Source organism: Mandrillus leucophaeus, unplaced genomic scaffold (assembly GCF_000951045.1).
Source record: "Mandrillus leucophaeus isolate KB7577 unplaced genomic scaffold, Mleu.le_1.0 Scaffold36, whole genome shotgun sequence".
In the NCBI taxonomy this organism is placed as follows: domain Eukaryota; kingdom Metazoa; phylum Chordata; class Mammalia; order Primates; family Cercopithecidae; genus Mandrillus; species Mandrillus leucophaeus.
This window is the reverse complement of record NW_012103809.1, coordinates 3,757,702-3,785,406: the sequence shown is the minus strand read 5'-3', so window position 1 is coordinate 3,785,406 and position 27,705 is coordinate 3,757,702. Positions and strand designations below refer to the sequence as shown.

At 45.8% G+C, this 27,705-nt stretch overlaps 1 protein-coding gene and 1 pseudogene across 3 annotated transcripts in view; both read left to right on the top strand.

Moving 5' to 3' along the window:
• Positions 1-6,865, top strand: part of TFAP2A (transcription factor AP-2 alpha (activating enhancer binding protein 2 alpha)) — a 22,163-nt gene extending 15,298 nt beyond the window's left edge. For all 3 annotated transcript variants that reach the window (XM_011989637.1, XM_011989636.1, XM_011989638.1), the window contains exons 5-7: positions 1,737-1,855; positions 3,740-3,881; positions 5,627-6,865. In XM_011989637.1, coding sequence (XP_011845027.1) covers positions 1,737-1,855; positions 3,740-3,881; positions 5,627-5,915 — 550 coding nt within the window. In that variant the 3' untranslated portion in view covers positions 5,916-6,865. The remainder of the gene's footprint in view (positions 1-1,736; positions 1,856-3,739; positions 3,882-5,626) is intronic.
• Positions 6,866-20,757: 13,892 nt separating this feature from the next.
• Positions 20,758-27,705, top strand: part of LOC105546484 — a 20,282-nt pseudogene continuing 13,334 nt past the window's right edge.

Genomic DNA, 27,705 nt, shown 5'->3' with positions numbered 1-27,705 from the left:
GGCTAGAGCCAGAGCAAGAAACGTGAGTGATGATAACTTTGGTTACTGAGCGTGTTTTGGTGCGCGCCTCGTTCGCTGCCGCGCGCTCGCGGGGTCCTCCGCCCCGCCCTCCTCTTTGCGCAAGCGCAGCTCGCTCCTCCGCGGGCTCAGTCCCGGCCGCTGCAGCCGCGGGGCGCCGTGCAGCCACCTTTTTTCCTCTTCGCGCACACCTTGCAAGCCCAGGAAAAGTTCCTCTCAGGCTCCTCGCTTTGCCTTACCCCTCTGAGTAGGGTCTCCGAGGATAACCGGTCGTGCCTTGTATAGGGTTTTAATAGAATGGTTTTTAACTAAAGGAAGAGAATGGTGTCCTCTTGAGTCCACACGCCATGCCCCCCTTTCGCTCTCACCTCCCGACCCCCCGTACTATAGGCGTTTGCATATGATGATGATTCCATCTTACTGGGGCCCTGATGTGTGCCAGGCTGCGTGCGAGCATGTTTACGTGCATTGTGTGTAGTCACTACCAAGGAATGCATCTGTTACATACATGGCCAGGGATTCTTACCTCACCCCTGCGAGGTCTGAGGGATCCATTTAGTAGATAAGATTCTATAAGGGTCAGCAAGGTAAAGCACCTTCCCTCAGGGCAGGTTTCTCCCTGCTGTGGGCTTCCTACCCCAAGGATTCCACCGCACGTTGTGAATTGTGGGGCTTGTGTTGAACTTACCCGGATAATAGGTTTCTTCTCTTTCTCTTTCTTTAATAATACTGAGAACTTCATTGTTTTGACGGTTATTCATTTACCTATCTGTTTATGGACCCGCAGTTCCGTTCTAGTGGCTATATCCCACACAAAACCTATAAAGATCATTTTTTGGAAGGTTTTAACATCAGCCATTCTAGTATTTTCTTCCTCCTGCACAGTCATTTTGCTTTCCCTTTGTAATCTTTCACTCACACAGATCTTTTCCTTGCCCTCTGCTTTTTCCTTCCCTTCCCCCATCCCCAATATTGGAGACTGTTTACCTAGGGGAGTATAATCTAATCCACACAATTAAAGAGCACTTGAGTAGGGAATAAAATCTGAAATTAATTAATTTGCTGTTTTATTTAAACAATTTATCTTAACCACTTTCTGATTATGGGATTCTATTTAGACATCTGTTTAGAACTGCCTCCATTGTCTCTGAAATCAGTGAAACTTTTAAGGGCTGATATCAGCCTTTGACATTTCCAGTTAGGCTGGTGACATGGCACGTAAACAGTTGGCGAAATGAATTTCCCTTTGGGGCTAGAGCCAGAGCAAGAAACGTGAGTGATGATAACTTTGGTTACTCGGAACAACCTAACAGCGTATCTTGCAGAGACAATTTTAAAGACCCCATTGGGATTTGTGTGATTGTAACAGCAGGGAAAATATACAGTAATCAGTTGAACTCAAGAATACCTCAAACCCTAGAGATGGGGCTGTGTTTGTTTGTTTGTGGTTCTTCTTTAGAGAGTTGGGAAATCAGACCTTCCAACCTGCCACAAGAGTTGCAATAATAACTGAACATAGGGGGTGCTTTACAGTTTAACAGGCGTTGATCTCCTATGAACTTTCTGTACTATTCCTAGGTTTCCCCCTTTAGATGTCTTGGGGCCAAGCTTCTCAGTTTTCGAAAGCACATTTTAGGAAGATTTCACAATGATTTTAATGTGGTGCACAGCAACCCAATGTTTTCTAAATCCCTTTCTCGCATATATTTGTGAAACAGGGCGAAGTCTAAAAATGGAGGAAGATCTTTAAGAGAAAAACTGGACAAAATAGGATTAAATCTGCCTGCAGGGAGACGTAAAGCTGCCAACGTTACCCTGCTCACATCACTAGTAGAGGGTAAGCGAATCCACTTGCTAACTAGAAGGAACTTCCTTCTTGGAAAATGGATAATATTTAGTGGCCAGATGTTTGGTTGTATTTTGTGTCAGTTGGGCAGTTTCATCTTTGCAGAGAATATAGCCAGATGTGAATGGAATTCTTTCATGGCAAAAAGAAACATTTGCATATACTCCTATACCTTCATCCTTCTGCCTTCTTTTCCTCTACCATAAAGTTACACCTCCCCAGCCTAATTCCGAGCTAAACAATGCACAAGTTTAAGAACTGCACATTCTCCAAGTTTCTCTCTCTTTTAAAGGGCTCAGCAGTAAATCACTTAAGTTATTCTGACATCTGCGTTTGAGAAATGCGTGACCATTACTTCCTGAATTAATTTGGGAATCTTTGACCTGCGTCCTGATTTAAGCCCATCCTGAAAGCTCAGGGTTATGTGCCCTTTCAGGTTTTTGTTTTCCAAACATATGCTCCCTTATCTCTTTAATTGTGCTTTTCTCTTGGAGAAGAAGAAAAGTGAGCAATTTTTGATTCTGGATTGTGTGGATATGGAAAGATAAAAGAAATATAAGCATTGCAAAAAGTTTCTCCTGGTAGCTTTAAACACACACACCCCCTTCCAAATGCCTCAAAACAAAAAGCCAACCCTTATCCTCACTCCCTGCTCTAGATAACTGTCACCAGAAGCCACTCACATTCCTGCTGCCTCTAGATTAAGTTTTTCTAATACAAGATTGGCCTAGGTTTTGGTGTACTGGAGTGAATCTATAGCTCTCCTGTGTTTTTCTTTGTGTCCTATTGTAAATGTCTCATGCTAACAGGGGAAAAAAAAGTTACTTTAATTACCAGAAACTAGCATGTATATTTAAAGAAGTCATTTTATTTTATTCACATCTTGTATATGAGGAGATAATTCAATTTTTCTAGCTTTGTAAATTATGTTTGAAAATGTTTAAAACCGTATATTTGAGGAAGAATCCTATGAATTCCTTTTGTTGATGATGTCAGAGATTGGTAGTAATATAACTTTAGGAAATCAGCAATTGTTCAGTGCCAGAAACTCAACTACAGTAGCATTACATTAAAAATCCTAACAGTCCATAGAGAACCCACTATTCATACTCCAAAAGAATTATAAGCCAAGAAAATGGTAGTGGTGGCTTAGGGTGTAGCGTGGAGTTCGTCTGGGTTTGGGGGTTGAGTTCTGTAGCAGGGAGGCAGTTTCTGGAGAACTGTTATTGTTTGTGATCCGCTCCATTTTATGGAAACAAGCTCTGCGGAGAGGGCTTTGATGCTCTAATTGGCGCATGCGTTCTTCCGGAGCTGGAGCTAATGGCAGGAAGCCCTGCAGTAAAAACCAACTGGTTCAGGAAATTAAAACCAAAGATTCGAAAATCAACAACACAGACAGACTCAGTGGAGTGACCCTCAAATCCTCTTGGTTAATCGGTTTGGATGAACAGATAATTTATGTGATCAAGTTAAAATGTAACCCCTCAGTTGTTCCCTTGCAGAAAAGCTCAAGGAGTAATTATGAATATCATTTGTGAATGTATTGATAGGTGTGAAGTTGGAATATAATAAGCATTTTAAAAGAGAATTTGGAGACATGTCATTTAGGGTGGGGGATGGGACTGGAGTTTGGTGGATGGGATTTACATTTTCAAGTCTTCTTGGCCCTCTAGGAGAAGTGGTCATTTTTCCTGATAAATGCATCCACCAGATCCTATAGAGAAGGAACTAAAATGCCTGAAATGAGAAAACAAGTAGTTTGTGTTTCCTGCAACATCTGGGGTGAAGGGAATTAGGGAGTTGGTAGTGGGGAGGAAGTTGGGATCCCCACTCTTCATTCTCTCACACTGGCTCCCTCCTCTCCCCTCTTGCCAGGAGAAGCTGTCCACCTAGCCAGGGACTTTGGGTATGTGTGTGAAACCGAATTTCCTGCCAAAGCAGTAGCTGAATTTCTCAACCGACAACATTCCGATCCCAATGAGCAAGTGACAAGAAAAAACATGCTCCTGGCTACAAAGTAAGGCATTTACCTCTGCAGGGTCTCTGTGTCTGGTTGTCAGGAGAAACAAAAATCGTTTTTGCTCTTCCTTCTCCCTTGTTTTCCTTTGGTGTTAATCAGCTTTGTTGCAGTTATAACACTGTCTTATAAACCGTGGTCTATGTTAAGGAAGAAATACAGGTGGAATTTATAGGGTGCTCCCATCTTTTTCCTCTCATCTGTCCCATTTTCTCTTTTTTTTTTTTTTTAAATGAATGTGTGTGGGAGTGGGTTGTAGGAGGGGTTTGATTGAAGTTGAGGGTGGATTTGTAACTATGTTGTTTCAGAAAGACCAGAATCAAATCCTCAAAGGTGTAACAGGCTTACCTATATCAGTTTTTGTCTCCTATCAATATGTTCTCCAAGGGCAAAGATTAAACAGTGGCCTGCAAAATGTGCAAGCCAGAAGCTGTCCTAGTTTCAACCTTAATCCATTATTCCATTTCTTACCTTCCTTTCACAACCCCTTCTCGAAAGTGCCACACACACACACACACACACACACACACACACACACACACAGACCCACACCCCACAGAAGTTTTAGCCCACAGGCGAGAAGTCAAATAGATTTCAAGATGGCCCAAGTTATATTCCCTTCGGTGCCTGGGCTGAATAGGCTTCTCCAGGTGGTGTGTGAAAAGAAAATGACTGTTTTGATATGTTTTCTGGAAATTAAAAGGCTTGTTTGGAAGCCCTTAATTATCAAAGTTGATGTCACAGGAGGGCATGGAAGCAGAGGGCAGAAGCTGAGGCCTTGGGTGGGACCCTGTTTCTGGCCTGGGGACATCAGCTGGCCTTGGAGAAGGGAGCCAGCCCTGGCTCCTCATTCATCCCCCTCCCCAGCCCCCCAGGCCAGGCTGCTGCTGCCCCTGGAAGGCCCCAGCTAGCCCTTGCTTCCCAGATTCAGGGGCAGAGCTTCCTGAGTTCAGGCCTCATCTACCTCTGTGAAATTTCAACTTTAGTCCTCTGCCCCAAGCTTCCTAAGCACACCCATCTTCACAGTTTCCCTGCAGTATTTTTTTGAGCTATGTGGGGAAAGAGGAGGAATGGGAAATTGAAATGTCTGTTTCTTCTTCCCAAACACTACTTTGAATTATCTCCAAGTAACAGGGTTTTTTTGTGTTGGCCTGTTTTGTTTTTTTGTTATTGTTTTTTAAAGGCAAAGTAATCCCAAGTAAAGTTTTGTCTTTCTATCCAAATTCACCTGAATTTGATTTGAAGGTGAATGAGTGGGAACTTCATTCTACAAACTGCTGCTGAGGTCTCTAGAGGAGCAGGGAAGAGGGTCTTTATGACATTTTGAATAGGAAGGCCGATGGCTGCAGCATAATGTTGGCAAGATGCTACTGTTTCTGACTTCCGGTCTGCCTGACTTCTTTCTTTCTCTTCCAATGTTTGCAGTGGTTTCCTATGTCTTGGATGTTTGGTGTGAGGGAGAAAGGTGAGACTAGAAGTTTAACATATCTGAGAGGAGAGAGAGAGTCATTTGTGAAGATAGGAAGGGCTTGCAGTCAAATAAAGAGAGACGGTTTCGTGGTCACTGAAAGGTGGCCGGGTCTCCCAACATGTGGCCACCCTGTCTGTCTCTGGGGCCTTGGGTCATGTCAGGTGCTGCCTGGATCCCGGCAGAGGTGGCTGCAGGGAGAGAGGTTTTCTCTTGGCTGCTGGTGCTGCCCAAAGTGGAGCCTTATGTCTCTCTCTCTGCTCCGCTTGTGCTGTAGACAGATATGCAAAGAGTTCACCGACCTGCTGGCTCAGGACCGATCTCCCCTGGGGAACTCACGGCCCAACCCCATCCTGGAACCCGGCATCCAGAGCTGCTTGACCCACTTCAACCTCATCTCCCACGGCTTCGGCAGCCCCGCGGTGTGTGCCGCGGTCACGGCCCTGCAGAACTATCTCACCGAGGCCCTCAAGGCCATGGACAAAATGTACCTCAGCAACAACCCCAACAGCCACACGGACAACAACGCCAAAAGCAGTGACAAAGAGGAGAAGCACAGAAAGTGAGGCCTCCTCCCGACCTGCCCCTCCCACGCCTCACCAGTCCCCGCGCGCCCACCCACCGGCGGGTGACAGCTCCGGGATCAGCAACCCTTCCTGCTGCTGCTGCTACTGCTGCTGCTGCTGCCGCCGCCGCCGCCGCTGCCCTTGGGTCCCCCTCCGAGTCTCCGGAACTGCTCTCTCGACTGTCAGTGGGGTAGCCGCTCCGACTCTGCGCCCGCCTCGACTTCCCCACCCGCTCCCACACCCCTGTGCCCTCATGTGGAGCCTAAGAGAACAGAACAGGCCGTGAAGCCAGCAGAGAAAAGTTCTGCCGAGTTTGTGAACCCCCCCTTTTTTTTTTAAACAAAACAACAAAACAACAGCAACAACAAAAATTTAAAACTTTTTTCTAAAAAAAAAGTAAAAATAAAAAAAATTATATGCGCTTCATGGGACTGAGTCACCACCTTCCCTTACATCAGTTCAGATTGTAGCCATACTTTAAAAAAAAAAAAAAAACCAAAAGGATGATGACAACATTTTTATCAGTATTGTGAATAAACTTGAACACAAATACACGAAGTTCCATGTCATGTCTTCAGTTGTAGAAGTTTTTCCTCTTTAAGGTAAAGCGACCAACTTGAAGTTTCTCTGGCAACACGATTCGCAGTTATATAAGGGAATCAGTGTTCACGTCTCTGTATATATTTATTTATGTGTAATTTAATGGGAATTGTAAATATGGTGAGTCTGTTTTAAGCCTTTTTTTTTTATTTATCTGATCTTGTTTACCTCTTGTTTAGTGGGTTTTGAATCTTCCCTATTAGTTCTTCATGTGGTTCATGGTACTGATTTAGAAATCCAATGTTTGGGGGATTTTGCTCTCTGGGATTCATGAATTTAGCCCTGTTGTAGCATGTTAAAGATGACAAACAGCTGGACAAATTTTTAAAAGGTAAAATAAAATTTTATCTGTAATTAGTATTATTACATTTAGCTTTTCATTGAATTGAAAGAAAAAAAGTAATATTGGACCCTGGAAAGATTTTTAAACTTGAGTGGTTTGATAACCCTTCTATGTATTGTAGGGAGAAAAAAAAAAGTTTATTTTATTTCACTGTCCTCACTTAAAGGCATCATTTGAGCAATAAATGAATATTGTCCTTAAACCAAGGGTTAGGGAATTTTCCTCTCTCTCTCTCTCTCTCTCTCTCTCTCTCGCTGTCTCTCTCTCCTCTCTCTTTTTGTTCAAAGAACTTCAAACATTTGGGACCACCTGGTATTCTGTATTTTCACTGGCCATATTGGAAGCAGTTCTAGTTGCATTGTATTGAGTTGTGCTGGCAGTAGTTTCCATGCCTGTCAATGTATCATAGTCCTTTGTTGCCCAGATAAATAAATATTTGATACGCTTTATGTCGATTTTTTTTTATTCAGTGGCTGTCTTTACCCAGGCGTATTTTTGTTCTTGGCAGTATTTTTTATTCAGTATGGTTACAGTAATTGAGTTTAACTCTCCCTTGGCAATTGCTCCTTGCAATAAGCAGCTGAACCCATTGTTTCCCTCAAGTATAATAAAAACTTACTTTCAACTTGGAGTTCAGAGCAGGGTATCATTTAGATATTCCACTGAGTCTGTATTCAGACAAATGACACAATAAAACCCAATGTATTCTTTTGGATAAAAGATTGTACTGCTAAAGGAATGACATACTGTCTTTTCCTTACTAGAAACATTAATTTTATTATTCAAAATAAAGTTTTATTTTATTTATGTTGATCCTTTAGGTTTTCATTTGTGTTTTGGAAACCAAAATACAAAATCTCCAGGACCAAATGTTAAGGATGACAAGGAAGATGGAGAAGAGAAGAACAGAAGAACCTTCCCCCCAGCAGGCGCCCCGCCTAACAGCGCCCCCCTTCCCCTCATAACTGCTTTGGAATTTGTCTCAGAGGATAACTGAGATTTAAATTGTTAGTTCATTAGCACAAAGGAAATACCGACTTCAACCTTCACTTGCTTGCTCAGGCTACTCGGTGGCTAAGACAGGCAAATGAGCTCAGACCAGCTCTCGTTTTCTGGTGGGAGAAAAGGAATAGTGGCAGAAATATACATGGAGCAGGGAAAGAGAGAGCAAATTGTCTCCCATTTATTTTCATATTTTATTTAGAGATGAATTTACTACTGTGCTGTTCTTCAGTAGCTCTCGAGGTAGAAGGGGGAGTGGGAAATGATGTTGATCCCTGGAATCTTTCCTGCTTGCCCCCTAAATGCCAGCCCACCCCTTCCTATCACCACAGGGCTCCTCTTAGGACCTTTTAGAAATACAAAACGTTCTCTGAGGTGGGGTGGGGAGGATGGGGGAGGGCTGTGAAGCCTGCCTCTCCAGACCTCTCCTATCTGTCTTCTACAATAAGAGGACTGTGTGCTGAGCTCTGAGAGAAGGAAGGACTTCCTGTGCATAAAGATGGCGAATCCAGAGCTTTTGTAAACTGATTTGGAAATTCTTTGCTTTGGAAGTGAAGAGGATTTTTAACAAGCAGAAGGAGGTGGTTAACTGGAAGGTTTCGAGGAAAGGTCACAGAACAAGTGTCTAGGTAGACACACTGGTGGAGATTTCACTTTTGTGCTGTGCTCTGACATTCCGAAGGACCAAGGAAGCAAAGCATTAGAGAGTGTCCATTTTGCAGCCTTTTGCTTTCTAATCTCCTTATGGAAGGCAGTGTAAAATCAATCTCGACAAACGAACGAGAGTTGGTGGAGTCTAAATTCTATTTTCCGAAGCCAGAGAATTCATAACAATGGTGGGTTTAAAAAAGAATTCAAATGGAAAGTGTATTCTCAGAACGCAATGCGGCAATTGTTTTTTAAAGCGGTTATTTATTATTTCCTAGAGAGACTGGTTAACTGTAACGTAGATGTAACAAAATAATGAGGCGAATGAACCCTAACTGTACATACTCTTGACAGAAATGAAATGCACACAGCATTGTAGCAGGTGAAGTGAAGCATTGTCTATCAGGGCTGTTTTTCTTGGCTGCATCTCAGATTGTGTGGGGGATCCTAACCTCAGGCACAATAGCATTCATAAACAGCCATACATTGCTGCTCTGTCTCCAACGACACATAAATACTCATTTTAAAACGAAAACAATCTTATTAAATACCATTCATTCATATCTGGATTTACAGATGCTTGTTATGTTGGAAAACCTGAACCCAATATAATCCTTGCATCCTGAGAAAGACAGAAAGGAAATAGTGGGTTAGAACATTACAAGGTCATAATAAACAGTGGTTTCCAAATGCAGAGAATTAGTTATTTTCATTCGGTAGTTGGACATTTTGAGGATCATGATATTGTCACCCTCTCTTTTTCTTTAAACAAAAAATTTAAAAGAAGTTATGTATATTTTTAAGAAATGGGAGGATTAGAGAGATTGTATTAAAAATAACTTTTATTGGGCTAACCAAAGGCTATGTGGATTTTGGCTTTCTCTGTGGTGACTGATGTATACTTTCTAAAACACATGGTGACTAGCTGACAGGACAGGTGTTTGTAAACTAACAACAGTGATATTTTTTGGACTAAACTAAATTAGGATACATAGTTGAATTCTAACGATGCTTGCCAGGATATGCTAATTACCGCACCCAATTTTTATGGAAACACAATGCTCCTTCGAGTTTGGTAGTCATCATTACCCCCTCTATTCTCTAACACCCTTTAAAAATTACAGTCCCATCCATTCCTCCCCAAAACCGAATATTAATATAATTTGCGTTCTTGATGGAACTACCATCAGGACTGCAATGCCCCGCAGCTGAAATAATATTTAAAATAGAAGGGATTTGACATTTGAGAAGTCAGTGGCTTGAAATACCCAGTTGTACTTAGCTAATTCAGTCCTTAACCTCTGGTTTCAAATAAATCAATTACAGTCGATTCCACTTCAGTTCAGAAGTGCACAGGGTTTTAGTTAATTGAATACATTTTATTCACTTGCTAGGAATATTCATTTATCAAAATTCCAAATTTAATGTACATTTCTTTACAACTCAGGTTATGTTAGACTGCACAATCAGATCAAATTTGCCCTGGTTTCCCCAAATCCTGCTTAACATATACATTTTACCACTCTCTGAAAGAGACAATGTCTCCCCATTCCTTTTGTCAGCCAAGAGTAAATTCACAATAATTCCATGTCAGGCAGGAGAGCTACTTTCCCCCACAAAGAAAAAAATCATCTGTGGTCATCAGCCTTGCGTTAAGTTTAAATAGGTTAAGAACAAAGCTGGATTAATTAAGTTTTTTAAAAGTGTAGACTTGAAATTAAAAAAAAATTATGCATGGTTTCCATTAGAGCTTAACTTTGCTGCAGCTGACAGGTATGACAGCATTTTGTGGTCTTAAAGCCACAGGCTCCTTTTCTTAACCCTCTTTCTTCCTCTGCCTCCCCCTTTGGCTTTTGCAGAAGTACTTGAATAAATACCCAATTGTTAACTGAAAGAGCAGTACAGTTAAATGTGCCCAAATGAAGTTGTGCTTTAAACAGATATTGATGTATGCAGTGTTTTATATTTATTGTTTGTAGCATCCTGCTGGCAGCAGTTTACTGTTTGGAAAGGAAAGGGGTTAATTAGCGTCATTATCAATCACTAATGCTTGCCTAACGTGTCCAAAGAATAATCAAGTTAGAGGACGGCATGAAGCCAACAGCTGCTTCATCCCAGTTACAGATCTCCTAAGCCACTCAGTTATAGGGTTGAGGGGTGGGGGGAGGTAGAGTTGGGAAGAATCCTCATTGCTTGGGTAAAAGGGCTGTAAAAATCGGGTCAACTCGCTAGAGATCTGAGAGGCAGAAAGTACAAAATAAATAACCAGCGTTTTCACTGTCTGCGTTACAGGTGCAGAGATGGCAGTAGTTCTGAGGCAAGAGTACTGAAATTTGCTCTTTAATTTACTTGATTATCCAAGTTGTGCATTTGAAGAAATGCATCCATGTTTCCCTATTGCTTAGTGCTATGGGGGAAAGAAATCTAAAAGTCAAACAGAGAAGAAAAAAATAAAACCCACGCATACCACAGACAATCCCAATTCAACTCGTAACATCACCTAACCACCCCATCCCAGAATGAAACCATGGAGCACGACAGGTAACATCAGTTCTCACACCTCTGCATCCTCTTTTAGGATGCTCCGGGATATTTTTCCTTGTGAATTTCAGTGAACGATTCTTTTCTATATTAAACTTGGTTTACTACCTGAGTTGCACAGGTATGTCATCTCAGCTTCCTATTATTATTACTACTCCCTCCCCACCCCCAAGACAGAGCCTTGCTCTGTCACCTAGGCTAGAGTGCAGTGGTGTGATCTTGGCTCACTGCAACCTCCCCCTCCCGGGTTCAAGCAATTCTCCTGCCTCAACCTCCTGAGTAGCTGGGATTACAGGCACACATCACCATGCTTGGCTACTTTGTGTATTCTTAGTAGAGACGAGATTTCACCATGTTGGGCAGGCTGGTTCGGAACTCCTGACCTGGTGATCCACCCACCTCGGCCTCCCAAAGTGCTGGGATTACAGATGTGAGCCACCACGCCTGGCCTATTACTGTCCTCCCTGTGACCCACCTCAGGTGGGAAACTGAAAAAGTTTGACCCTGTTACGGGTTCCTTCTTTCAATGTCTTTAAAAACATTATTTGCCAGGTTAGCCTTGAGTTCAAACTGATGATCCCATTAATGATCAGAATTTGGTCAACTGTTTTTCTGAAGGCAAGGATGAACTTGTCTGAGTTGAAGTATTTATTCACAGTGAGCCCTTGTTTGATTGAACAAGACATTGATTTCTTTCTGCAAAACCAGTAGCCCAAACTCATCTTTGCCTTTGTGGACACAGATGAGAAATATTCAGAATTACATTATGCACTGAGTCTTACCCTCAAAGAAGTAACTGGATGTTTCCCATGGAAAGCATGAGAGTGGAAAGAGAGAATGTTGGGATGGAAAACTAGATAATTCATGTATATGGGAAGTTCCTGTGTTTAAAAAATAAGGAAAGGAGGAAAGAAAAGTGATTTCAGGCTGAATTTGGGAGGCCTAAAACTAAACTTTGTTATTCATGTGTAAAATTTTCTTTCTTTCTTTTTTTTTTTTTTGAGACGGAGTCTCGCTATGTCTCCCAGACTGGAGTGCAGTGGTGCGATCTCGGCTCACTGCAAGCTCCGCCTCCCGGGTTCAGGCCATTCTCCTGCCTCAGCCTCCCGAGTAGGTGGGACTACAGGCGCCCGCCACCACGCCCGGCTAATTTTTTGTATTTTTAGTAGAGAAGGGGTTTCACCTTGTTAGCCAGGATGGTCTTGATCTCCTGACTTCGTGTTCCACCCGCCTCGGCCTCCCAAAGTGCTGGGATTACAGGCGTGAGCCACCACGCCTGGCCTTCTTTTTCATCTTTGATGCCCGAAAAGGACAGTGCAGAACCAACTTAGTTTTCACAGAGATGTTTATTTCTTAACAAAAAAGCAATACTTAGTATATTGCTGGAGAAGTCTGTAGAGAAGCAGTGGCCCAGGGAGATGGCCTCTCCACACTGGACACTTGCAACAGGGATCGCCCTTTTTCTCTCACCAAAAAAAAAAAAAAAAAAAAAAAAAAAAGGGTCTATAGGACTGTGAGGAAACTTCCTAGTCTTACTAATTGACTTTCCTTTAACGCCCACTTAAAGGGGTGGGAATATTTTCACCAGCAGGGCGGGAGCTTTAAAAAGTGACCCAACCCATGCTATGCTTTTGCTGCATGTGATTTTTCTATGGCAATACAATCACATCCTTTAAATTCCAATAACAAACCTAAACACACACCCTCAACTGAAGGTGGTCCACAGCCCCTGGATGAGCGATCGATCTTGGCGTGTCTATCATGACTCTCGAGTTTTACAAGTCAAAAAACCCAAGCCCTCCGGGTTTTTGTTTTGTTTTCTCCTGTTTTGTTTTTGGACTGGGAACAAATCTCTCCAAACTCTCTCTAGAGTTGGTCTCATCACCGTTTTAAAATCCAGCCTATCCTCAGGATATGGATATACACACACTTGTCGGGGGTGTGTGTGTGTGTGTGTGTGTGATCAAACTAAATTTAGTTAATATACCTTAAGATAATTTTTCCTCCTGGGGCACCGAGTTAAGGCTAGAATCAAATTTCCTTTTGCTTTGTCAGCTACCAAATGCTATTTCAGGATTCCCCCCAGTCTTTTTGGAGTCCCCAAGACTGGGTTGCGCCTTTGTCCACAGCATGGAGTCAGTCCCCAGCGCCAGAGCTCAGCTCCGGTCTCCTGGACCCCTGCCTGGGAGGAGGCGGCGCGGTGCGCACCCCCTCACTGGGTCCCACCCGACCCACCCAGGACCCCACCCGCTGGCAGGGCGCTGCCCTAGCTGAATTCCCCGAAAAAATCCTCCCGCGCACCCCTTTGTATTAGGAGCTATTCGCTACTTGATTTTGACGGTCTGGCGTTGGGCATGGGAGTAGGGGGATGGTAGAGGTTGGGTGGGACGGGAGGTTCGAGTCTTGCCTGGGCTTGGGCGGCGGGGAGAGGAAAGACTGGCAGGCGCTGGAAGGACAGCCAGGGAGGGAAATGCGGACGGCCTGGGCGGCGGCCACCGGCACTCGCGTCCAGGTTAGACCCAATTAAACTGCAGTAAAATCCCGAGAAAGAGGTTTGGGACTTGCTTGTGCCTCCCGTTTCCCTTAGCGCGCTTGCGGGTGCAATGACCAAGAGCCGGGAGGCTCCAGGTCGGAGTTTTAAGGGCTTTTTTTTTTTTTTTTTCCCACGGAAGGGCGCTTTAATTAATGACTGGAGGCAGGATCTGGGAAACTTTCTGGCCCCAAACTCCCAAAGCAGCGCGAAGTTTCAGCATCCCTCGCCCCGGTGTCTAAGCAGATAGAGAGCTGCGTGGGGCTCCGACTGCCGTAACCCGCACCCTTTCTCTCCCACGCGGCCTGTCCGAGCTTTCCAGCCTCGACCCATTTCATCAGATATCTCACTGTGGGACTCGTCTCCCAAGGCCTTCCCCGACCTGGACCCAAGGCATGGCTGGGAACCCGCGCCGCCCTCCCAGGGCTTCCTGCCCAGCGCAGCCTTGACCATTAGTTACTTCCATCTTTACAGTCATTAAAACCTTGTTTCATTGCAACAATTCGGTTGACCTTCCCATACGCGTTCGAGCGGGCATCCCGAACTGAACTACCTTGGTAGTGGGAAATTCCACAGGGGAGCATTTATTTGACCCCCTCTGGGTTTCCACACCCAAGCACGGACGCCCCCCTCGGGATCGCCGGAGAGGAGAGCCTGGAGGGCCGCTGCTGGGGGAATCCCTGGGCCATGTGCACCTCTGGGCACCTACTCCCCTCCTTGCCCGCTCCTTTCCCAGCCCTCTCTTCTCCTCTCCTCTTTGTAAAAATGCACTCCGACTTTTCCGGGGCGGGGGCGGGGAGGCTGGCGGGGTTGGGCTAGAAGGGGGGGCTTTGCAGATAGTTGATATTCCGGGTCCAGCCGCTCTCCGCGCTCCCATTCTCTAAGCTCAGCCGGGGGGAAGTGTCGCCCCGGGCCAAACATATGCTTCTTTCCAGCGCGCTAATCCACCTTCAGCGTGGAGGCATAATTGCTCGAGTGTCCATGGATTCTCGGCGCTTTGTCCCTCGCTGGCTCCCATCAGCCCTGGCACACGCCATTTCAATCAAATCTTTTCAGAAAACTGTCTCCTTTTATCAAGTCCCAGCCCCTGCGAACGACGGGAGCATTTAACAAAACACCCTCCGTGTTCCGCCCGCCTCCCTTGGCCCTGGCGGAGCAGAGAGCTGCGATTATTGCAACAACTTTTCACTGAGTTCAGTCTCCGAGAAAGGGGGTGAGGGGGATGCAGAGAGAGCGAGCCAACGCGAGCGCAGACGAACAACAAAAAAGCGACATCAGCACCCCATACCCCAAACGGGTCTTTTCTAAGCCATTTGTGTCAGGTGTATTGGAAAGAAAGGTCAAAGGTCACCCTCAAAGAGAAAACATGTTTCATCTGTTATTCTTTTTTCTTTGAAAAAACCACAGAAGTCGACTGCTTCTGTGGAGTGTTTGGGCAGTCCAGTGGGATAAAAAGACGGGCAGAAACAAGCTCTGTGAAATGGGCCTAGCACCCGGAAGGGTCCTGTCTAAAGGATACTATTGGTGGTCTTTGACTCAAAATGCTATGATAAAAAATCCCCAGCCCTGATTTCCATATACATATCCAATCTCTCTTTTCTTGCTGGTGACAGGCGTGAATAAAAGTTGAATCTGAAGATTTCTGCCTCGGTTAATGTGGAAGTGGCACACACTGCTGATTTGATATTTTGGCTGAATTCCTAGCTTCAGGAGAAAAAGCTTTTCATTGATTAGGAGAAAAAGAAAGGAGGAATGACAGTGAAAAGATGAATTCTCAAAAAGATCTTAGAAGCAGATAGAGAGGAAATATTTTTGACGCTGGAGGAAAAAAAAGTCAAATGCAAAAGACTGGGCATGAGGTTTGATTTTGTGTAGCAATTATTATGCAAATAACACACAAACAGAAGAGATTGTAGTTCCATTATGAGAACGCAGCCTTGCTGCTTGTTTATAAAATGAGAACGTCAGGGTAATACACAGTTTTCTTCAAATCCACAAACACTCCATATTGAGACTGATGTAAATGACTTACATAGTTCCTTTTGCAGCATTTTTTTCTTTTCCATGATGATCAAGGGGAGGAAGGCAATGTAAATGGACATGGTTCCTTGTTTTACAGTCTTATAGTGGGCCTTTATGGCATAGAGTTCCAAGTGGCTTCTTAGTGATTCCCCTCCCTCCTCATATGTCCAGGCTAAGGAAGACTGTGAAGGGCTTGAAAGTGATCAGTTGTTTCCTGCTCAAATGGACCCTTCAGTGCCAACCCTACCGGCCTTGGTCCACTTTCAGATTCAGATGAAATCATTGCGGTCTCCCAGATTAACTAAATGGATGAGCCAAATTCACTGTTAACGTTGACGCCCAGGTGTTCAAGTCAAACCTCCACAATCAGTTTTAACATGTGGTTGGCAACACGCTGCCTTAAGTCCTCTAAAGTGTTTAGGCTGTGGGATGAGAAGTGATAGAACTTTGAAGCAAAGGCTGTCCTGACTCATCCTGAAAACTGGAAAATGGGGTACATTTCATAGCTTAGTAGCTTCATGTCTTAAGAACGAGAAACCAGTTTGTTATGGTTATAAAACAGTGAAGGATGGATAACATCCTTCAAAACCCCAACCACAAGAATTGCCAAGAGAAAGAGAGATTTTTAAATTTTTATCAATTTGCTTCCATTATGATCATTTGTAATTACAGAACAAAAGAAAGACTCAGTAACACCAAGACCTCCTCAAGCCCTCATTTCCACATCCCTATAGTTACTTGGGGGTGAGGATGGGAGTGGGCAATGGATTCAGAAGGAGACAGTAATCTCAAAAGGAAAAAAGAAGTTAGATACTAACCACCAGAATGGCAAGGGCTATGAGAACCCTCTCCTGGGGGAGACTATACTCAATAAACATAGTTGTTGCATATTCTGTTTCCTACCCCCACCCTCCATAGCCAGTTGAATGGAAGCACCCAAGATAATGGTTCCAAAAAGGTAACTATTTCCATGGAATATCAGGGAGCACGAGAGTGTTGAGTCTTAACCTTGAGGATGTTTCTTCAAGTCAGAATGGTCTTGGAGATTCCCATCAAGTTCAGAGACTGGGACACTGAGTGGGTTTCTCTTCTTGTGACATGAGATATAATCAGGTGGTTCCAGCTTCTTGGATCCGTGAGAACAAGATGGGCTTGGGGGAGACCCATTATTAGGAGATAATGAGTTACAGGGAAACTATCCAGTCATGGGACTGCACCTATTAAACCATAGGCTAAAGTTCTGATGAGAAACCTCTAAAATTAAACCAGCCTCATTATTAAATGAGACCATTCTTGGAAGGCTTTTTCTTTTCAAACATTCAAAGAGATCAAGGTATCTCCAAACCTCACCTCCACCACTGCTTTCTATCTCTGCGCTCTATAAGGTTCTGCAGCATCTTGCTAGTTTAGCTCAGGAAAGCCAGGGGGAGGGCTGGGAGGGAAGGCTGGAGTGGCACTCCCTTATACGCTCTGGGAAAGCCTATATTCCTCAGTGACATAGCTTAGAAGTGGGGAGAATCCACCTGCCTGTTCCTGCAGGGGCCTTTTGCAACTAACTTGATCAGGAGATTTGAAAGGAAGGCTGGTGCTAACTGAACAGGGAGGTACCTCGAAGTATCCTAGGACTGGAAAATCCCTTGCTATTCCCTCTAGTATAACTCCGAGCCCTTGGAAATTAGTGCCATATCAAGAGAATCAAGTCACTGGTCTGTGACTGGGATGCTGGACTCCTTAGGAAAACCATGTCAATTGGTGTTACTAAGTTTGAAGAAAGCGCTTCGAAGGAGAGGAATCTAGAAACAAGAGTTTAGAGAGCCCTCTTGAATTTCCCTCCTACCCATCATCTCCCCTTCTCCCCTTACCGAGCAGTTTGGCTGAACTTACTGTTTCTTTGTTTTTCCCTCTTTGCTGAGAAAACTTTAAGAACCTTCCACTCGGCTTAGATTTAACCACAACCTTTACTGAATCTGGCTTATGAAAACCAGACTTCTCTAAGAGACGGGTCTTCTGGCAGCAATTAGTCTGACTTTTCTTTAACAAAATTCTTTGTAATGCCATTGAGAAAACAGGTCGGTTGGTAGGAGTTTGTGGCAGGGAGTGCGTATGTGTGTGGGTGAGTACAGGAGGTAGTAGTTGGGGCAGGAGGATGATGTTACAGAGGGCCAATTTGTATGATTTGGTGGAAAAAAAGTCCCAGTGTTAACACATTAACTTTGGGAGCTGTGAAATATTTAATTAGTGCACGGGTTGGGATCCTATTAAAACTGGCTCTATTTCTGAAGGCTGCCCTGAAAATCTGCTTGTTCCTCTTCCTATGCGCAAAGTGTAAAACAGCATTGCCATCTCTCCTTGCCACGGAATTATTTCAAACAGTTTATTTACTACAGCAGTTTGTCTTTAAAAGCAGAGCTGCCTAGAACAAACAAAAGAAAGATCCAATGAGTGAATTTTCGAATGTAGAGGATTCCAGGGGTAGATATGAGGGAAGGGAGAGAGAACTTGGAGGAGTAAGGAAACAATACTCTGTCATCAGCCCAGAAGCAGCTTCTCAGTTTCTGACTCTTGGGGCAGCAGCATAGCCCTAGAGATGCCCTCCTCCTCCCCACATGTATTTAAAAATCCAACCCCACAACACACACACAACAAACAAGAGACCTATTCATTGAGTCTGCAAAGCCACCTTCTTCTCGTGGTTATGCAAATACTAAATTGAATCAACCCCAGCTATAACTGTTCAGTCCATTGCTGAAATATGATAGAAAAAAAAGTTGAGTATTCCCAGGAAATTGATTCCAACAGTTCATTTTCAGTTGGTGTGGATGTCTGTGTGTCTGAAGGTGGAGACACAAACACATTTTGTTAAAGTTGAGGCTGCCATTCTGAAAAGCAGCCTACAATTTTAGATTCCCCCTCTGCCTTCTCTCCTGGGGAGATAAGAATTTGAGCCATTTGAGATGCAATGCAGCAAACTCTGGGCAGCCCATCCCTGGGGGAGAGGACTCCTCTCTGAACTCCCTCCTCCTCCTCCTGGTTTCCCTTCCTTGACAGGACCCGAGGTCCAATTGAATTGAGAGCCCACCCCAGGCGGGAAGACAGCCAGCTCCTGCATTCAATTCTGCCTGCAGGAAGGAAGGGTTGTTCAGACGGCCGGCGACCCCGCTGGGAGCAAACACAGGCTCTCCTTCGCGTTCAGACCTGGGGCGCAGGGGCTTTCTTTAGGCTACGGAGAGAACTGGGTCTTGCTCTGGAAAACCAGGGGACACCCAGGGCGTTCCCTCTCTTCTCTAGGCCTCTTCGAGTAGCTGATTTAGCAAACGTGGACAGCCATGCCAGCAGTACCTCAGTTTCCCTAATGCGGAGACCAAGGCGGGAAGTTTTTGAGAAGACCTGGGACACGCTTGTTTCTCGGGAAATCAACGTGGGGACCGGCAGGAGGGAGATCAGTCTCTCCCCTGTAGTCCAAGGTGGTGTTTCCTGGCGCGGGACCCTGGGCAGAGTCTCAGTAATCCAATCCCAGCCCAGAACAATTAGGGCAAGACGCGGCGCAAGCTCTCCGCCACCATCTCTATTTTACACATTGTCAAAAAAAAAAAAAAAAAAATCCAATCTTTCTGCACACCCAATACATCATTTCAATAAGAATGACTTCACTTTAATAAAGATTTAATACGTTAAATCTGTCTTTGTCGCTGATTGATGCTCCTTTGTCTTGAAAACGATTTGGGTTTTACTGATCAGGAATTCTGGGGGAAATGCTATAATTCAGAGTCGCGGGTTGCTATTATTGTTTGATAACACTTCCCGAAGAGGAAAACACCCCCATGTGCGCGCTAACACGCACACACGCTCACACGCTCAGAGGCCTGCTGGCTCCTTCTCCTTTGGCTCTCCGGCGTGGAAACCTAGCAAGCTTTCCTGAACTGCCCGGGACATGGGGGCCGGGGAGCGCGAGGACAGGAGGGGGCGCGGGTTGGGAGGGGTGGGATGTGGAGCCGAGCGTCTGTTGGAGAATCATTTGCCCTGAATCGCACATTTTCACGGCTTAAAAAGAAAAGGTAAAGCTAATGTCTGGCTCAATTAATAAACATGGTAATTTCACACCCGGAGAAGGACATAATTTCATCCGAGCGCTATCGGCGCCATCACAAAGGGTCAGGGCGCAGCTGCGGCGAACCCGGGTCATTACGGAGTCGCGGAGCGGCTCCAGCGCCCCGGCCCGGCGCGCGCCTCGAGGCGAGGAATGGCTGCGGGCGAGGCCGGGGCTTCCCCCGATAAAGGACTTACCCACCGTGCGGGAAATGGAGCCGCTTTCAGACGAGGAGTAATCAGCTCGCAGACGTAGCGCCCGCCACGGCTCCCCCTCCTTCCCCCTTCCCTATTTACTTTTACAAATAAAAGATGAAACAAGCAAATACCCTCTCCTCATCGTCTCAGTCTTTCTCGTCCCTTCTTACGTCTTTTCAAACAAAACCACGACCAAAACGATATGCAGACGCACACATACCTATTTTTATTTTTTAGAGGTGGTCTTTGATTCGCTGTCAATAGAAACCTATTGTATTTGTAAATTTCAGGACAGTTGTAGTTGATAAATTTCTGGTGTCAAGACTTGGGGCCAGGAGCTGGTAGACAAGATATTAGCTTCAATCTCATAATCTCTTAATCACATTACACTTTAAGTGCGAATGTGTAATTTCACCCATCAATGATTTATTTAAGCATTTGGAGCACAATTACTTGTCTCATACACAAATAGTGACTGGAGCATTGTTTGCTAGAAAGACACCCTGAGATTTGGGAAAGAGATATCTTTTCCGTTCCATACGTGCCCCACCTCGGAATCAAAATTCATCTGTAATCGAGACCCGCAGGGCCAGTCTCCTCAAAGGAAAGGGTCCCAAAGGCAAACCCACCCGAACCACAAGAGGGGCGCCCCTCCCCCATTCTCTAGGTTTAGATTTTTAAGCAGATCTTCAAAGCTAAAATAAATGCCCGTTAAATAGCCACATGCAAATAGAATAGAGCCGGGCAGCTAAACACACAAAGCCCATCTCACATAAAACAAAAGCATGATTGATGGCAACCCGGATGCTCGTGTGTTTAGAAAAAAAATTGTACTTGTCCAGTCTCCCAGTTGTCTAAATTATTGAAGAGCGATGTGCATATTTCAACGGGAGAAGGTGACCGAGGTTAGGGACCCATGGTCAGCGCGAGGAACGCCACTGTGTGGTATATTTGGGCTGGGAAAGGCTCCTGTGCAAAGAATTTTAACACATTCTTCTCTGGGCTGCCGAGGAGGCCACGCTAACCTGACAGCTCTGGGGCAAATGGTTAGAGAAAATGGATCGCTTTCCTCGGTCCAGGATCCCCCACAGCCCCACCCCGTCCCGGCCCGGGGCAGCGGGTCCCTCGGTAAGGGTGACCGCGACGCCTCACATCCTGCCTAGGCTGCAGAGGGCGGCGGGCAGGGCCTAGGTGGTGCAGCCTCTGGGCGGGGCCTGCGCAGCAGCCGGTGCGGATTCCGCGGTGCCCAGCACAGGCGAGAACATCCACCCGCGACGTGACTGGGAGCCTGGAGAGCTGAGTTGAGTCCGGGGTCTGCTTCTTCAGCAAGGCCCAGGGTGCTCAGCGCCCGAGGGAGGCGTTCGGGGAGTCGGCCTTTGTTCTGGCACTTTCAGGGCCTAGGAGTTAGGCAACTCTGGGGAGGTGCGAGGGGACGCCCAGTTGGGCGGGGGAGGCCTGTACAGTAGGGGCCGCGCTCTGAGCCCGAGGCACGGCTGGGGGAGCAAGTGCAGGAAGCTGGCAGCTCTTGGGGATTTACTGAAGCAGAGTGTGGTAAAGTAAGTGGAAATGGAGGGAACTTTGCAGTATCTAACTTTAAATCTAAAAGGAAACATTTGAAAATAAACAATAATCTGTTCTCTTATTCTCTCTTCATGTTTGTCTTTTTCTCTGCGCTCTTCCTTGTCCCTCTAATTCCGTTTCTCTATTTTTGTCTATTCTCAACTCTCCAGCCCATCTCTCTCTGTGTATTTTTCTTCTCTCCCTCCCTTTCTCCGCCCCTCTCTCTCCCTTTATAAATATGCTAGAGAGGAAAACAACCTCGGCAATTCATGCTCGTAGCCACACGGAGAGTAATCTGTTCTGCGGGGATCAGGCGTGACCGCCTGTTGTCCGCGAGGGAACCCCCAGCGCCCCCTTTCTTGCTGGGCTGCGGGGAAGAGACGCGTGGGCCCCTATATTGTCCTACGCGTGGGGAGAAGCCAGTGTTTCCCACGCATCAAATCCTAACTTCAAACTTGAATCCGTCTTGCTGCTCAAGAGTCAAGCTCCGTGGATTCATAATAGCAACGACAAAGAGTAATTACATATTAGAAAACAAAACAATAATTACACCACCAAGTTGACACACTAGTCAGAGAAGCACAGTCGCTTGGGTTGGAAACAGCAAAGCCCGCAGCGCCCGCGGCTGACTCAGCAAATCCGAAAAGCCCCCAGCCCACGTCCATGCCGGCCCAAGCTGGACAGCAGACGCGCCCCTGCCCCTGCCGCAGTCACCTGCTAACAGGCCTTAGAGGTCTCCCTTAATAAGATCTGATTTGGAAGCTGTCTGGCAGAAAAGCATGTCACAAGTACCAGAGAACAGGTTTCTTGGATAGATGTTTTGTTTTTTAATCAAAATGGACACACAGATTCTTGAGTTTGAATTCTTGTTTTATATATTCACATTTAGAATAGAAAAAGCTGGTCTTTGCATGTTAATTTCTCCCAGCACCTGTCACTCGGTTCCTGGTTACTTTATAGCGCCCTCAGGCAGGAGTCCTCGGGTTTCCTCTTTCTCCCCCTAAGAGTCAAGGCGCAAGGGCCGTTTTTAAACTCCCGGGGGGGGGGGGGGAAGAGGGGGGAGGAGGTTAGAGGCTGGTGATTGGCCTGGGCTTGGGAACCAGCGAGAGGAGCGTGTCCCTAACCTAGGCCCCCCGCAATCGCTGCCACATTCCCAGTTGCTTTGGACCGGAGGTCGGGGAGGCTCCCTTTTCAGGCATTGTTCCCCCTGACCCCCTTGAGGGGCTCCAGCGCGTCCTCTGGGTCTTCCCGGGGCCCGGACCTGGACGGAAGATTCGAGATGGGGACCGCTGGGGAGTGTGTGGGGGCGGCACCCGTCCGGACTGCCGCAACTCGCTGCTTACTGAGGCAGACTCCGCTTGCCGTCCCGGTGTGAAAGCAACCACATTCTGTTTGGGCCAGGAGCCCGCGGCTGGAAGATGCAACTGAGCTGGAAACACCAGGCCTCCGTCTGGGAAAGACTGCGCCAGAGCCTCTATTCAGGCCTCTCCTCTCGCTTCCCCCAGGGTTGAAGCCCGCCTCAAAGGCAAGGGAGGTTGGGCGGAGGGCGTCAGTGCGCTTGTGCCAAGGGGGCGTCGAAGGACAAGAGCTTGAGACCGTGCCTCGAAAGGCGCTAGCATGTCGCGCACCCTGGGCCTGGGAAAAATCCCAGAGCGTCCTCTTTGGCCCCAGATGGGAGGAGTGCTCGGGCCCGGGGACCTGCCGCAGGCTGCCCTCAGCTAGGCGATGCCATCCGCAGGCGGCGAGGTAGTCGCATTTGGCCAAGGAGGGGAAAGGCCGCAGCTACCCACGGTGGGCACCTGGGCCTTGGGGAGGGTGGAAAGTCGGCGGGTACAGCCCGGAAAGCGCGCGGGGGCCCAGCGCCCTCTAGGGCGCACAAGCCCCGCGCTGGATGGACGGCTCTCCTTTCATCCCCCAGGGCTCAGGGAAGGACAAAGGACCTATAAAAAAATCTAACAACAAAAAAATATCAGCTTGACCCCCAAAAGAACACTGTTTAATGAGGTGGAAAATTCTTCCACACAAATTGCTTTTTCTACTACTTTATGAGAGTTCATAAATGTTAATGAAATCCAGTTACCAAAAAGTAACATACATCATTGCAGCTGAAGGGAGGCAGAGGAAGGAAGGTGGTGGTTAACGTACAATCATAATTAAAATAACAGCAGCGGCAGCAACAATGCTGCCTATGGCTAATGTGGTTGGAGACTCAGTCCAGAGCTGCACCATTGTATCCGATCTGGGTTGGCCACTGGTGTTTCCCTGGACAGGAACAACAGTGGCAGCAATGGCACAACCACAAATGTAGAAGTGCAGGAGCCGGTGGGTCAGAGTGGAAATAAAATCACAAAACACTTCTGTTTCTTTTCTTTTGAAATAGAAAGCTTGTTACAGACTCAAACTTCTTCAAAATCTATGCAGAAACAAGAGCCCAAGGCAATACCCAGGAGAAGTGGAGGGAAGAGGCAAGCTCATTGTCTTCCACACCTGCCCTATGTGTTTGCTTTTTCCTTCCTCTCTTCATATCAGAGGTACCCTCCTATAGCAGGTTATCTGGTTTTTTTTTTTTTTTTTTTTTTTTTTTTTGAGACAGAGTTTCACTCTGTTGCCCAGGCTGGAGTGCAGGAGCATGATCTTGGCTCACCACAATCTCCACCTCCCAGGTTCCATCAATTCTCTGGCCTCAGCCTCCTGAGTAGCTGGGATTACAGGTGACTGCCACCACGCCCAGCTAATTTTTGTATTTTTAGTAGAGATGGGGTTTCACCATGTTGGCCAGGCTGGTCTTGAACTCCTGACCTCAGGTGATTCACCTGCCTTGGCCTCCCTAAAGTACTGGGATTATAGGCATAAGCCACCACAGCTGGCCTTCTTCTGACATTTTTATGCCCAGCACCCAGCCCAGAGTTTGGCACATAGTAGGTTCTATATAGGTGTGTATTGAATAAGTGAATGACTGAATGGCCCAACAGCAGAAAGTTAAATAACTCAATGACTAATCTCCTTGATAATCTCTGAAGATGAATTAAGATGCTCAAGTGCTGGGCCCGGTGTGGTGGCTCACGCCTGTAATCCCAGCACTTTGGGAGGCCTAGGTGGGTGGATCACGAGGTCAGGAGATGGAGACCATCCTGGCTAACATCGTGAAACTCCGTCTCTACTAAACATACAAAAAATTAGCTGGGCGTGGTGGTGGGCGCCTGTAGTCCCAGCTACTCGGGAGGCTGAGGCAGGAGAATGGCGTGAACCCGGGAGGTGAAGCTTGCAGTGAGCCGAGATTGCACCACTGCACTCCAGCCTGGGCGATAGAGTGAGACTCCGTCTCAAAAAAAAAAAAAAAAAAGATGCTCAGGCACTCAATATTTTCAATATTCACCAAATATTTTCTGACAACATACTATGTGTCAGGAACTATTCCAGGCCCTGAGGATACAGTAAGCAAACAAAACAGACAGAAACCCGTCTTCTTATGAAGCTAATATTTTGAATTGGCCTGTTTTGGCTGATGTATTATTTTACATGGCTGGACAAATGGCCTCCTGTCTAACTTGGGGAAAATAACTGTAACCCTCCAGATTCTTCATGAAATGGAGTTGAGGAAAGGGGATGTGAAGTCTATTGATGAAAGTCATATAAAGAATATGGTTTTAAGGAATATGTCTTATATTTCCTTAATGGGATCATTTTTCTATGTCTTATTTGTTAGCAGTCAAAAATACTTTATTTAATTATTTATTTTTGTAAATAGCTAGGACAATTTGAATATTTTTCTGTTCCCTTTGAGAGCTGCTGGAATCGTATCATTTTAGCTTTGCACATATTGCTTAATATTTTATGTAATCTAAATACAAGTGCTTTTGTTTTTTTGAGATGGAGTCTCCCTCTGTTGCCCAGGCTGGAGTGCAATGGCACGATCTCAGCTCACTGCAACCTCCGCCTCCAGGGTTCAAGAGATTCTCCTGCTTCAGCCTCCTGAGTAGCTGAGATTACAGGCAAACACCACCACGCCCGGCTACTTTTAGTATTTTTAGTAGAGACGGGGTTTCACCATGTTGGTCAGGCTGGTCTCGAACTCCTGACCTTAGGTGATCCACCAGCCTCGGCCTCCCAAAGTGCTGGGATTACAGGCGTGAGCCACCACGCCCGGCCACAAGTACTTTCTTAACAAAATAGGGAATAAAATAAATAAATACAAGTACTAATACTAATAACTATTTTTTTTTTTTTAGCCATTATCTTTTGTCAGTTACCGTGCTCAGTGCCACATAGGCTTTACCTCATTTAAATTCTCGGCAACCCTTTGAGATAGGTGCTGTTGTTCCTGTCTTTATTTTTTAAATAAGGGAAACAAGGCTGAGAGCAGGTAAGTGATGGGACTTAGGCCACCAGTGAGTAATCGGCGGTGCCTCATCTGGAACTCAGGAATCTGTTACACTAGAATGAAGAGACTACTATCCTAGGAGTTCCCATCATTTGCCCTCAGCTTTCTTGTCTATAACATGCAGTTAATACCCATCTAGTCTATATTGTTCACAGTGTGGTGAAGATAAAATTCCACCTATTTATGAAAACACTTCGTAAATGTTAGAATGCTCCATGAATATACTGTTGTTTCTGTTATTATTATTATTATATGCTGTTTCTTATCTGTAAGTGTTAGTAGCTACAGTAACCTACTCTGCAGCAGCAACCGCTGAAATTGACTGAACTTTGGCTGAGTGTTTTGGAATGTGAACGGTGATGGATCTGTTGAGAATGAGATAGAGACTCCTGGTTTAATGGAGGAACTACTGTTGGAGAAGATTTGGCTGCTTCTTGAGGGATATCCTTCCTCCTAATTGCAGGGTGCCCTGTTCTGCCTTGCCTGGGCCATTAGCCCTGCTCTTGGCCATCACTCTAGGCAGCCAGTCCAGGCACAGCAGTGAGAAAGGTTAAGTGTTCGTTTTTGTAAGTCAACTTGCAATGCTGCTTTGAGACAACATAATTACTATTTCCTACGCCCTATTGTATCTGGTAGAGAAATGGTCACAAAGACATCAAACAAACATCAAGTCTCTGTCACTGCCTCCTGCACCTGTTAGCCTCCAAAAAGTGGGCAAGACTTTGTGGGTGTTTGGAAACCTAGTGCCTTTTCACAGTAGTCACTTGTCTGAGGCAACACCTGGAGATGCCTTTACTGTTTGAAGCTCGGGTCCGTTAGTCAAGGAATGAAGAGGCAGAGCTATTAAGGACATACTGGCTTCTGGATTGTGCCAATCAATCTTTATATTTCGTTTATTCATCTGTTCCTTCATTGATTCCACACTTTTGAGCTCTTTTCTAGGAAGTAAAAAAAATCCCATTGAGAATTTTATTGCCTGGTGAGAGGCAGATGAATACAAATATAATTACAGAACAGTGAAGTAAGTTCCAATAAAGATTTATACACAGAGTGGGGCTGGACTGGTTACTCATTTTAATATACGGAATTAGGCGACAACATGCATTCTCAACTGGGGTGATACTGTCTTCAAAGGGGCAAAAATTGGTTGCCGGGAGATGAAACAAATCTCAGATGTTACAATGGTCTGTGGTCCTTCAAACTAACCCTACCTGACAAAATGTAACTCCTTCATATTCAATTTATCTTGTTAGACTTTATATTGAGGGAGTGATAATAGTGAGAAATTGAGAACCACTGGGCTAGGTAGGAGAACTTGACTCACTAACCCAGGCCCGTGTGTTGAAGACTACTAGTTTAGGCCAGGCACGGTGGCTCACGCCTGTAATTCTAGCACTTTGGGAGGCCAAGGCGGGTGGATCACTTGAGGTCAGGGGCTCGAGACCAGCCTGGTTAACATGGTGAAACCTGGTCTCTACTAAAAACACAAAAATTAGACGGGCGTGGTTGTGTATGCCTGTAATCCTAGCTACCCAGGAGACTGAGGCAAGAGGATTGCTGGAACCAGGGAGGCAGAGGCTGCAGTAAGTTGAGATCTCGTCACCTAGTTTAGCTATTGTGACTGACTTGTCCAGTTGGTTAAAAAGCAGCAACTGGCCGGGTGCAGTGGGTCACGCCTGTAATCCCAGCACTTTGGGAGGCCAAGATGGGCGGGTCACGAGGTCAGGAGATCAAGACCATCCTGACTAACGCGGTGAAACCCCGTCTCTACTAAAAATACAAAAAGTTAGCCGGGCATGGTGGAGGGTGCCTGTAGTCCTAGCTACTTGGGAGGCTGAGGCAGGAGAATGGTGTGAACCCGGAAGGCGGAGGTTGCAGT